The sequence below is a fragment of the Castor canadensis genome, chromosome 13 (genome assembly GCF_047511655.1).
Source record: "Castor canadensis chromosome 13, mCasCan1.hap1v2, whole genome shotgun sequence".
In the NCBI taxonomy this organism is placed as follows: Eukaryota; Metazoa; Chordata; class Mammalia; order Rodentia; family Castoridae; genus Castor; species Castor canadensis.
This window is the reverse complement of record NC_133398.1, coordinates 37,385,052-37,397,354: the sequence shown is the minus strand read 5'-3', so window position 1 is coordinate 37,397,354 and position 12,303 is coordinate 37,385,052. Positions and strand designations below refer to the sequence as shown.

General features: G+C 38.6%; 1 protein-coding gene across 3 annotated transcripts in view; it reads left to right on the top strand.

Moving 5' to 3' along the window:
• Positions 1–12,303, top strand: part of Reck (reversion inducing cysteine rich protein with kazal motifs) — an 80,775-nt gene that overhangs the window by 57,668 nt on the left and 10,804 nt on the right. For all 3 annotated transcript variants that reach the window (XM_074051464.1, XM_074051463.1, XM_074051462.1), the window contains 6 exons: positions 2,638–2,850; positions 4,589–4,725; positions 6,822–6,962; positions 9,070–9,258; positions 10,696–10,818; positions 11,832–12,003. In XM_074051464.1, coding sequence (XP_073907565.1) covers positions 2,638–2,850; positions 4,589–4,725; positions 6,822–6,962; positions 9,070–9,258; positions 10,696–10,818; positions 11,832–12,003 — 975 coding nt within the window. The remainder of the gene's footprint in view (positions 1–2,637; positions 2,851–4,588; positions 4,726–6,821; positions 6,963–9,069; positions 9,259–10,695; positions 10,819–11,831; positions 12,004–12,303) is intronic.

Sequence of the window (12,303 nt, the reverse complement as noted above, 5' to 3'; positions counted from 1 at the left end):
AAGAGATTTTTTAAATGATAAATTTCTAATAAGACTATTCAAAGGTCTGGGCATGGTAGTTCATGTCTATAATCCCAACTGCTCAGGAGATAGAAATCAGGAGGATCATGCTTCAAGTCCAGCCCAGGCAAAATAATAGCAAGACCCCATCTCAGCCAATAAGCCAAGCATGATGGTTCATGCCTATATTCTTGGCTATATGGTAGGCATAGGTAGGAGGATTGCTGTTCTAGGCAGACTGCAGGCAAAAATGTGAGACTGCTGAAAAAATATAGCAGGAAATGCTGGTGGCATGGCTCAAGTGGTGGAGCACTTGCCTAGCAAGCACAAGGCCTGAGTTCAAACCCTAGTTAAAAAAAAAAAAAGACAGTTCAAACATACATGCATACGAATTATCAATAAGATCAGAAATGAGAATATCCTTAAAAATACTATGAATAGCCTTATGCCAATAAATCCTACAACTTAGATAAAGTTCCTTAAAAAACAAAACTAACACAAGAAAAAGTAGAAAATAGGATTAGTCCTATGTATACTAGAGAAATTGAGTTTATAATTCTCCACACAAAGAAATGATCAGGGCCCGGAGGGCTTTACTGTTCGAAGCCTACCAACACATAAGGAGGATTGTGAGTTCAAGGCCAGCCTGGCCAAATAATGAGACCCTGTCTCAAATAAACAAACAAAAAAGATCTGTGCATTATTTTAAATAAAATTTTAAGTTCTTTTCGGTGGTACTTGGGTTTGAATTTGGTCTTGAGCTTTCCAGACAGGCACTATACTACTTAAACCACACTCCCAGCCCCTGTATGCTTTTGTTATTTTTTTATTTTATGCTTGGGTCAGCCTGGACTTTTATGCTTTTCAGGCACATTCTACCATGCAGAGCTTTTTATTGGTTGAGATGGGATCTCACATACTTTTTGCCCCAGCTTGCTTGCAACCACAACAAATAGCTGGGATTACAGGTGTGAGCCAGTAAGCCTGGCTAAAATTAACTATTTCTACTCATCAAAAGACACCATTAAAAAAATGAAAGGTGAGAGGCAGAGATCAGGAGGATTGCTGTTTGAGGCAGGTCCAAGGAAAAGGATGAGACCCTATCTGAAAAATAACTAAAGCAAAAAGGGGTAGGGACATGTATCAAGTGGTAGAATGTTTGCCTACCAAGTGGAAGGCCGAGTTGAAACCCCAGTGTCACCAAAAAAAGAAGAAAGAAAAGAAAATGGAGGTCACGCCACAACCTGGCAGAAAATATTTGTACTACATATACTTTTTTTTTTGGTGGTAGTACTGGGGTTTGAACTCAGGACTTCACGCTTGCTAGGCAGGCACTTTACCACTTGAGCCACTCTGCCAGCCCTATACTACATATACTTGACAAAGGACTTAAATCTGTAATATATAAAGAGCTCTTACAACTCAATAATATTTTTAAAAGATCAACTTTTTTAAAGAAGAATGAAGGGCTAAAAAGACTTTTCGCAAGAAATGACCAGTTGGCCAGTAATTACAGGAAAGGTGCTCAACATCACTAGTCATCAATGAAATACAAGTATGCACCAATAAATATCCCTGCACACCAATGAAATGCCTACGGTTAAAAAGACTGACAAGCATCTGGATCTTTCCCCCATTGCTGGTGAAAATATAAAATGGTATTACCTGTTTGGAAAACAGTTTAGGAGTTTCTTAGGAAGTTAAACCTACCATGTGACCCAACAATGGTATTCCTAGATGTGAAAACTGGAAATATCTTTAATGTCCAGACAGGTGATTGAATGAACTACCATTTCTTAAAGTGTTGTCCATTGTGGGCCAAAACCTCTTCAAGAATCTATAAAATCAAAAGTATTTTTATAACAATATTAGAATATTATTTGCCTTTTTCATTTACATTCTCACAAGTGTGGACAGTGGAGTTTTCCAGAGGCTATGAGATGTGTAATATAGCAACAGACTGATTACAGAAGCAGATGCTATCCTCCTTCTGTCAATTAGAGACCTGCAGAACTTTAAAGCAGTCTTATAGCTGGATGCCAGTGGTTCACACCTAAAATCTTAGCTACTTGGGAGGCTGAAATCGGGAGAATCAAGGTTCAAAGCCAGCCTGGGCTGTGAGACCCCATCTCCAAAATAACCAGAGAAAAATGGGTTGGAGATGTGGCTTAAGTGGTAGGGTGCCTGCTTTGTAAGTGTGAAGCCCTGAGTTTGAATCCCAGGCCCACCAAAAAAAAGTCTTATTTCTTTTTCTCACTGATTTTTGTTTTGTTTTGGAAAATACAGTTATTTTTCATTAAAAAAAAAAAAAAGTTTACATACAAGCTGGGTGCCTGTTTACATACAAGCTTATGCCTATAATCCTAGCTACTCAGGAGGCAGAGATCAGGAGGGTTGCAATTCAAAGCCAGATGGGGCAAATAGTTCAAGAGACCCTATCTCAAAAAACCTATCACAGAAAAGGGCTAGCAAAGTGCCTCAAGGTGTGGGCCCTGAGTTCAAACCCTTGCACTGCAAAAAAAAAAAAAAAAAAGTCAGATTTTGCATCCTGATGCATTAGTGTGTCAGGAGTTTTACTCACTGCTTCTTTCATTGCCTCTTGATTCCTTCTGGTTTTTTTTTTTTTTTTTTCTTTAGGCCAACAGAACTTTTCAGGAGTTGTAATACTCAATCAGATCAAGGAGCCATGAATGACATGAAGCTGTGGGAGAAAGGAAGTATAAAGATGCCATTTATCAATATTCCTGTTCTCGATATTAAAAAGTGCCATCCTGAGATGTGGAAAGCAATAGCTTGTTCTCTGCAGATCAAGCCTTGTCATAGTAAATCTCGGGGAAGTATTATTTGCAAGTAAGTGTCTTTTATCAGAACAGCTCTCCAGCTGTCTACCCTTGATCTCTCCCCAGAATGCCTTTTTAGAATTTTCTACCCTCCACTTTCCTTTGCCTGTTGCTCCCTGCATGTCAGATTCTCTCCCACTTTCTCCTCCTCTCCTTCAAATACTTTTCCTCTCATTTCCATGTGCCCAACTGCCTGTCCTTCTTGACTCTTCTCAAATACCAGACATTCCTTGGAATCTTCCCCAGTTTCCCCAGCTGATAGTAATTTATCCTTACCAGACATTCTTGTAGATTGTTTAATGTACTTCCTTATGGAACCTAGTTCAAGAAACATTTACTAAGTCCCTTCAATGCATAATTGTATTTTCCTATTTTATTTTATTTTATTTTATTTGCAGTACTGGGGATCAAACCTAGGACCTTGTGCATGCTAGGCAAACACTTAACCACTGAGCTACATCCCCAGCCCCTATTTTTATATTTTAATTTGTGTAGTTGTCTTATATTCTGTTAGACTTTTCGTTCCTTAAGGAACTTACTCTTTTTTGAGCCATTTTTCTCTTGTCAGCTTTCCTTCTTTTTCTCTTTAGGTGTTAGCATAATCCTGATTATGGGTAGATATCCCATAAATGTTTGATGAGTAAAAGAGTTAGTAAAAAATACAGTCATCAGGGCTTCTTCCTAGTAACTAACATGTTTGAGTAGTTTACTTAAGAAATCTAGGATAAAGATGGGAACTCTGTGGTGGGTGAAACCAAAACTATTTGCGTAGTGATCTACATCAGCTGTTCTTTAAGCATCTTTTTTTCCTAAAAGCTTTCCAAGACCAAGTTAATATTCAGCCTCTAAATTGTTGGTGAATGGCTCAGTGCTGCTGGTACTTGATTTCCGATTATTTCACCCTTAAAGAGGATCCAGATCTGTTTTCTGCCATCACTTGAGGATGACCTGAATAGGGAACTTACCAAGGTGTAACTATTGAGTGATGAGCAAGAGGAACAAGTGGGAAATATATGACTCTCAGCACAGAAAACTTTTAAGAGTCAAGTCCTTCTTCAAGACTAAGCATGTTTTAAAGTAGTGGACTTGATAGTTGATATAAGCCAATACTGTTGATAACTACAAAATATTTAAAAAGAAAAAGGGAGGAAGGGAAGAAGAAAGGGAGCAAACAAGCAAAGCATAAGATCCTGAAAGTAAGGATATATGATTTCTCAAAGGGCAAATCAGATTAGCCTAATTTAATTTTCTTTCAAAGGTGGTGAAAAGTCACACTGATGATAGGCACAATAGGATAAAATTTGAGGGCTAGAGGCATGGCTCAAGTGGTAGAGTGCTTGCCTAGCATATACAAGACCCTGGGTTCAATCCCTAGTACCAGGAAAATAAATAAATAAAAGTTATAAAATTTGAGGAAGACCTTTTTTTTTTTTGAGGGAGGGAAGTGTTTTCTGGGCATTGAACTCAGCACCTTGCACTTGCTAGGCAGGTGCTCTACTACTTAAGCCACACTCCCAGCCCTTAAGCAAAATTTCAGATCTTACTTTGAATTTACTATGCAGCTGGAAGTTCACCATGACTCCTCTTTTCCTGTTCTTACTCCTAACCAGTTCTAGCCAATTGTGAAACATTGTTGGGTACTGAAAACTCACTTTCTAGAAAAGCTTCAGAAACAGAAGTGATTTTGATCAGACAACATAAGGAGGTCTCCCTGAACTCTTAAATTTGGGTGCATTTTTCTTTTCAAGATCAGATTGTGTAGAAATTCTCAAAAAATGTGGAGACCAGAACAAATTCCCAGAAGACCACACAGCTGAAAGTATTTGTGAGCTTCTATCACCCACAGATGACCTGGAGAGTTGTATACCTTTGGACACATACCTCAGTAAGTACTGTTTGTGTTTATGTTTAGATTTCAGATACTTCTCTTGTGAGCCCTGTTCTGGCTGCTTGTCTTGGATGAGCATCTGTCTGTTGAAAACTCATTGTATGGTAACACATCGCAATCACAGATTCTTATTCTACTTGCTTGGCCTTTGTGGCCCAGAAAAGTATTGTCATTTTAAATTTTGTAAGTAAATTGGCATTTTATCATTCTGAGAAAATATGAACTGTTGCCAATCAGAAATTCTAAGCAGTGGATCAGATATCATTCTCAGATAGCATTACTAGGCCCTTTCTATGCAGTGATCAGAAAGTGGAATTCCCCCCAGGGAGTATTCAGCTTTTTGTCATCAGAAGATATTCTGATATACCTGAGCAGGGCCTGGCTTAGACTTACCCAATACAGAGAAAAGAATGACACTCTGGGTTAACAGAGGAAAATGGAACTGATCTCACGCGTTAGCTTCTCTCTGCCAAATACTCTTACCAAGAGCTACAAGAACATGTTGGTATCTCATTGTGTGGCCACATGGGACAGGCCAGGGAATAACAAGTAGACAGAACTCCTACACATTCAGCAGTTAGGGTAAAGGAAGTGCTTAGACTGCCATCAGGGACAGAAGTGCTGTGAGCTGACTAGAAGGTGGACAGTGAAATCAGCACCTACTTGCTTTCTTTTTCTGTGTCTGATAGTATTAACTTTGACTGCAGATAACAGAAGTAAAAGAAAGCCCAGAAACAAATAATCCAAGGCTATTATGGTGGCTCCATCATCAGGAATCTAGGATTCTTTGATCTTTTTCCACTTTCCTTTGCACCTGGCTTCTGTCATCAAGGTTACTTTATTATCACAGCATGGCTATTGGGGGTTCTAGCCACCATATTCTAGTTCTGGATGGTAAAAGGGAGAGGGGCAATGTTTAAACTAATTGTCTCATTGGACAACCCTGGTTGTACAGAAAAACTGGGAAAGATTATCTTTTTAGCTATGGGCCTGTTGCCTCCCTGAATAAAATTGGAGATCTGTTAGTAAACAGGAAGAGAAGAGTGGTGCTGAATTCACAGCTGGTGGTATCTGGTGCATTCTCTCAAGACTAACAAACTATCCCCCTTAAACTTCTTTCTTTGCTTACATAAATAACAAAAGACTAGGATTTAGACCTCTATAGTTGAACAGATTACTTCTTTAAGCCTCAGATTCTCCAGGTACAGAATGGCTGGGCTAGAAGAAATTACTTCTAAAAGACCTTCTACCTCTGTTAGTCTTAGAGTCAGTCTGACCTAAAATCAAGTAAGCAATATTGATATATTCAAAATCCTAGACTATTACAGCAGGCAAATATATGTGCAGAAGGAAATTACTTCAGTAGGAGGAAAATTTTTAAAAAGCTTTTGTTTGAACGTGAATACTCTTTAAATGTCACACATACTTGATTTTAAGTGAGACTCTTTCTTGGTCATGATTTCAGAAGTTAAGTATAATCATGACATGGGATTCATATTGCCACAATAGATTTTCATTTATGGTAAACATACAAAATTATCCCTCTTAGACATAAATACCTATTTGGTCAACCTATTCAAAACATACCTGTCACTTTCCATCCCCAACACTACTTACTCCTTATGGCCCTCTGACTTTATCTTTTATTTACACACACAAATATATTAAACTATATATTTTTTTCTCTACCAGATATAAACTCTGTATTAGAGACTTGTCTGTTTTGACCATCACTGTATCTCTAGCAGCTAGAATCTTGTTCATCATATAAGCACCCAATAAATAGACAAATGAATTACTGCATCTTTATGCTAAATTCACAAAATGGTGAATCTAAGGGGTTTTTGTTTTTGTTTTTGGGGTACTGAGGGTTTGAATTCAGGGCCTTGTGCTTGTTAGGCAGGTACTGTACCACTGAGCCTGTCTCTAGCCCCTGAATCTAAGTTTTTAGTAGCTCATTAGAATCAGGCCTTCCTTTTTCCCAAGCGCTCTCCATTTATTCTAGCCATAATTGATTCAAATAATTTACAGATTTCTGTTACTCAGGTTGTTACACTGATCCATTTGGTTTTGTTGTTGTTGTTGTTGTTCAGGGCCAAGTACTTTAGGTAACATTATAGAAGAAGTGACTCATCCCTGTAACCCAAATCCTTGCCCAGCCAATGAGCTCTGTGAAGTGAACCGAAAAGGATGTCCATCCGGAGATCCCTGCCTTCCCTACTCTTGTGTTCAAGGTGAGAGGAGGTAGGGGTGGTGGTAAGTGAGCATGGATGGGCACTGCTGGTATTTCTTTATAGGGGTTATCTTTAGAGTAAGGTTATCAGGGTCTTTATTGTCTATATTGTGTTTTACTAATGTTGAAGATTTTCCAGAAAACATTTATTGTTTATAAGCAAAGAAAGACAAAGACTTACAATTTTCAGTTGTAATTTAAATTGCAAACTAAGTATCAATCTGAACTTGACTCTCATGATGAGTTATAGGGTTTGTAACTACAAAAGGGAAGAGAAGCTTAGGTCAGCCTTTTGTACTGTAATGTTTGACAGATGTGCTGCAGTACATGGTTCATGGTTTTTTCTTTTGTTGCCATAGTATGTAGAGAAATGTCATGCAACAGGATACATACTTATCTTCATAAAGATTAATTTGGTGCTGGGGGTATAGGTCAGTGGTAGAATGCTTGCCTAACATGTGTTCAATCCCTAGCAACAAAAAAAAAAAATTTTAATGTGTTGAAAATACATATGAACCCTATAATCCCAGCTGTTCAGGAGGATTGCAGTTCAAAACCAGACTGGGCAAAAAGTTAGTGAGACCCCCACATCAACAAACAAGCTGTGCATGGTAAATGTATGTCCATTTTTACAGCTATGTGGGAGGCATAGGGAAGAGGAACATAATTCAAGGCTGGCCCCAGGTAAAACACATGGGACCCTACCTAAAAAATAAAGCAAAAAGGGGCTGGGGTAGTGGATCAAGTGGCAGAGCACCTGCCAAGGAAGTGTGAGACCTGAGTTCAAACGCCAGTACTGCCAAAAGGAAAGAGAGAAAAGAGAAAGGGAAGAAGGGGGCAAGGGAGGGGCAGGAGTGAAGGAAGGAAGATGAATAATTTTTTTTAGTACAGGGGATTGAATCTAAGATGTTGTGCACTCTAGGTTCTACCATGTTGCTATATATCCAGCCCCTGAAAAATTTTCTGACAGAGAATTTTGATAGTCTTTATCTTGCTGTCAGTCCTTTTAGAATATAATTGCTGCAACATTTTGCTTTTCATTTATTTCCCAATTGAAAAGTTTTATCATATTAAAATCGACATTTTAAAATATATTTAAAGAAATAAGAAGATTAAATAAGCATGGTGTCTCAAAGGGTGTCTATAATATTTGTATATAACACCATAATATACTAGTTAGATTCATGATAAACTTGTTAAAATTAGAAATGTTAAGCTGTTTTAAATTTTAAAATAATATTTTCTGACCATTTGTCTTTATAATATGGTATTTTCTTTGATAAGAAAATAAAACATAGCTAAAATGATGACATCTGTATTCCACATTATTTAATATGGAATTCAGTTCAAACTTCTTTTGTTTTGTTAAACTCAGAAAGCCCAGATAAGATAGAATATGAGCTTTTCTTAAGCCCTCCCAAATACTCAGTTTTTCTTTGAATTTACAGCATTCTTATATTCCATCACTAAAACTTTTCCTGACCAAATTATTCTAAAAATATTGCCTAAAATATACTCTATTTTAAAAATATCTGTGCTTTTTTTTTTTTTTTAATGGTGGCACTGGGGTTTGAATTCAGGGTCTCATGCTTGCTTGGCAGGCACTTTATTACTTGAGCCATGCTCCCATATTTTTTTTTTCCCCTTGTGGTTTTTTTAAAAAAAACCTTGTGGTTTTTTTTTAAAAAACCACAGAGAGAAATAAAAGGCTACATATCTTTTGTTGTTTGTTTTGGGTGTTTGCTTGTTTTGAGACAGTGTCTTGCAATGTATCCCAGACTGGCCTCAAACCTGAGATCTTCCTACCTCAGCCTCCCAAGTGCTGGGATTACAGATCTATAGCACCATGCCCAGCCAAAATTCATATCATATAGTATATTTTGTACTAAACTATACCTAACTTTGGGGTGCAGGTCCTCAATCCCCACTGATACTCAGAACATGGAGAGTTCATTTGAGAGGATATATTTTATGGCCATTGAACAAAAGCAGTTCCTTAATTTGGTGAAAATTATATAATCTTTAATAGTTACAAAGTACTTATGTGACTTCTATAAAGTGTAAAACATTGTCATAGAACAATACATCAGGTAATTTTCTTTTTACAGGTTGCAAATTGGGAGAAGCATCCGATTTCATCGTTGGTCAAGGGACACTAATCCAGGTGCCATCATCTGCAGGGGAAGTTGGTTGTTATAAAATCTGTTCGTGTGGACAAAGTGGACTTTTAGAAAACTGTGTGGAGATGCACTGTATAGACCTCCAGAAGTCTTGTATTGTTGGAGGAAAAAGAAAAAGTGAGCCTTGAACTGAATTTGTGTTTTGTTTTTAGTATGACATTGGTTGTCATCACTTTGTAGAAAGAACATTGAATGGATTCTTACTAAGGGTAAGGTGTAATATCAGCTACTTCAGGGTAGTATTTTTCAAACTATACAGACTATACAATAGGACTTCTAAGGAATCCTGTTAGAAGCCAAGCTCCTCAAGAAGGGCAATGTCTAATAGTTAATGAATTCTAAACATGTGCCAAGCCTTACCTTACATTATCTCATTTAATCCTTCAAGTTACTCTTTGACATAGGTATTACTATTATCCCTACTTCACAAATGAGGAAGCTGATGCACAAAGCAGGATTCAGCCCCAGGTCTATTTGATTTCAAAACCCTTGTCCTCACAGCAGTGAAGAATACCCTCCCACCACTTCCTCATCCCTTCCCCCACCCTCCCCCCACTTCACCAGAAGTGAAACTTGGATTTTGACAAATAAAGGCAGGAGCTACAATGCTGGTTAGAGGGTTGGAAAAAACATATTAAAAAGTGCCACCCTTTGATCACCTTCCCCACAAATTATAGGGTGTTGTTTTCCCACCACTTTCTTAACCATCATTTGCTTATAACCTTAACAGCTATTCATGTCAATATATGACTTCAAAAATTGTAAACGACACCACTTTTGAGGATATGCTTCCTCCTTCCCTGTTCACTTTGCTAGCCTTCAGAGTATCTCAGCTCTGATATGTTTTTTGGCTTACTCTTCTGAGTGAGAGCTTCTGTATGAGTGCTCTTAGCTAAAAAGAGCTCACAAATTTCTACCCTAGAGTAAATCAGGTATTTGTTTCTTAGTCCATATTCTACTTGGCTAAAATGTTAAGGTAGTACCTTGTAGCACAAGAAATATCTGAGGACAAACAAGGTCATTCCTTCTATAAATGTTCACTGACTAAATGCTAACTCTACACAAGAGAACATACTAGTGCCTTGTGGGCCTGAAATTGAGTCGTAGGTGCAATCATGCTTTATTTTGCATGGTAAGTTGGAAAGAATTTGAGCCAAAGAAAATTGCAGAGCTCTTCTGGGAGTTGGTCATTCCTGTCAAGATATCAGCCATGTCTTCAGTCCAAAGATGGCATTGGGTCTGGTCCTAGAGAGATACACAAAGCTCCAGAGGAAGAGAGGAGCAATCAAAGCAGAGGAGCAGCAATTGGCAACATTGTCAGAGAATAAGGAGCAGAACAGTGAGACCAGCACATTAGGACTTGGAGGAATATAGTGGGAGATAAATAAGGAAAAATGACTGTCAGATTTAAGTCCCTAGTTTATATATGCAGAAGTCATCCTTCAAGAATTTCCATCTTAAAACTTTGTGAACCTTAAAAATTTTAAATTTATGTTCAGTGTTCCAGTTCGTAATGCATTATATAGATCAGTGTCTTCTTTTTCTTTCTTTCAGGTCATGGAACATCCTTTAGTATTGACTGCAATGTCTGTTCTTGTTTTGCTGGCAATTTGGTATGTTCCACCCGCCTCTGCTTCAGTGAGCACAGTTCAGATGATGATCGTCGCACCTTCACAGGTGACTGTGGTCATCCAGGGCCTGTCCTCAAGGGAGCCATCATTCCTTTGCACCCATTTTCCCTTCCAGGCAGCGTCTGTGCTCTTGCTTTAACTGCAGATAGGCACAGTAAAGCCAGTACAGAATATCAGAGCAAGATACTACCCTCTCTGGATCTGGGCTTCATCTTGTATTAATTGAAGGCATTAAACTGAATGGTTCTTAGGGTGCCTCCTGCACATGTTCTGGGAGTCCATGAGTCAAAAAAATAAAAAACCAGGGCCAAAGATTGGGATAGTTTCGGTTAAATGGAACTTTCTTACCTAGTAAAAGTGCCCCGTTTTAGCCCTACCATGATGGTCTAAAGTATCCATGTATTTTCTAAGTTTCTTTCTTGCCATGTTTTTTCTCAACCTACCTTAGTTTATTGTGGGAGCTTGTGAGGCTCCCACAAGCAATTTCATCCCCCAGTACTACTTTTTTTACTTTACCATGCTTTAAGCTGTGGTATTATGTTCATGCCAGCCCCAGCAGGTGCAAAACCTGGTAAAATGGGATGTTTTCACCTGTGAAGTTGCAGTTGCCAATAGCAACAGCACAGTCTGTTGGTATCTCAGTGTGTGCTTTCTCATTGAGTTCAAACACCAGTGCTGCCAAAACGAAACAAAGAACACCCCTCAGACTTCAGACATCTAAATTCCAAATTTTATATGCCAGATCAGGAGAAACAATCTTTTCTTTTCCTGCTTGTAATCCATAGGAATTTGAACCTGGGATCAAGGCCTGGAAGCACCCTATTAGCTGGCACTGAAAAGGACAAAGGAAAGCCATCTTGCAGACAATTGGCACTTTTCAGAGTCTTGTTGCCTTTTAAAACCCTTTGGAAATTGAAATGGAGATTTTTCCGAGTCAGTTTACAATTCTATATTAGTATGAGGCCTACACCTGATTGCTAATGGTCTGCCTTCATAAGAACATAGGAGGAAAAGAGGGGCATACGTGTACATATTTCTGAGGTTGTTTCCTCCCTTCAGGTCTGCCCTGTAACTGTGCAGATCAGTTTGTCCCCGTTTGTGGGCAAAATGGACGCACATACCCCAGTGCCTGCATTGCTCGCTGTGTGGGTCTCCAAGACCATCAGTTTGAATTTGGATCCTGCATCTCCAAGGATCCTTGTAATCCTAACCTCTGCCCTAAAAACCAAAGGTAAGTCAGATAGTTGCTTCAGTTTTTCTCAATCAAAGACCAACACTTACAAAACTTCTACCAGCATGTAGTCTTTGGCCATATATGGTGGTGAAAGCCTACAATTCCAGCATTCAGGAGGCTGAAACAGAAGGATCTCAAGTCCAAGGATAGCTTGGATTACATAGCAAGACCCTGTCTTAAAAAAAAAAAAAGAGTGGTCTCTGTCCTGAAGAGTGTAGAGTCTGGAAGGAAAGAGAGCCAAGTAAATCTGCTTGGCAACATAATTGAGAGCCCAGACACGGAGGGAGTCCAGGGAAA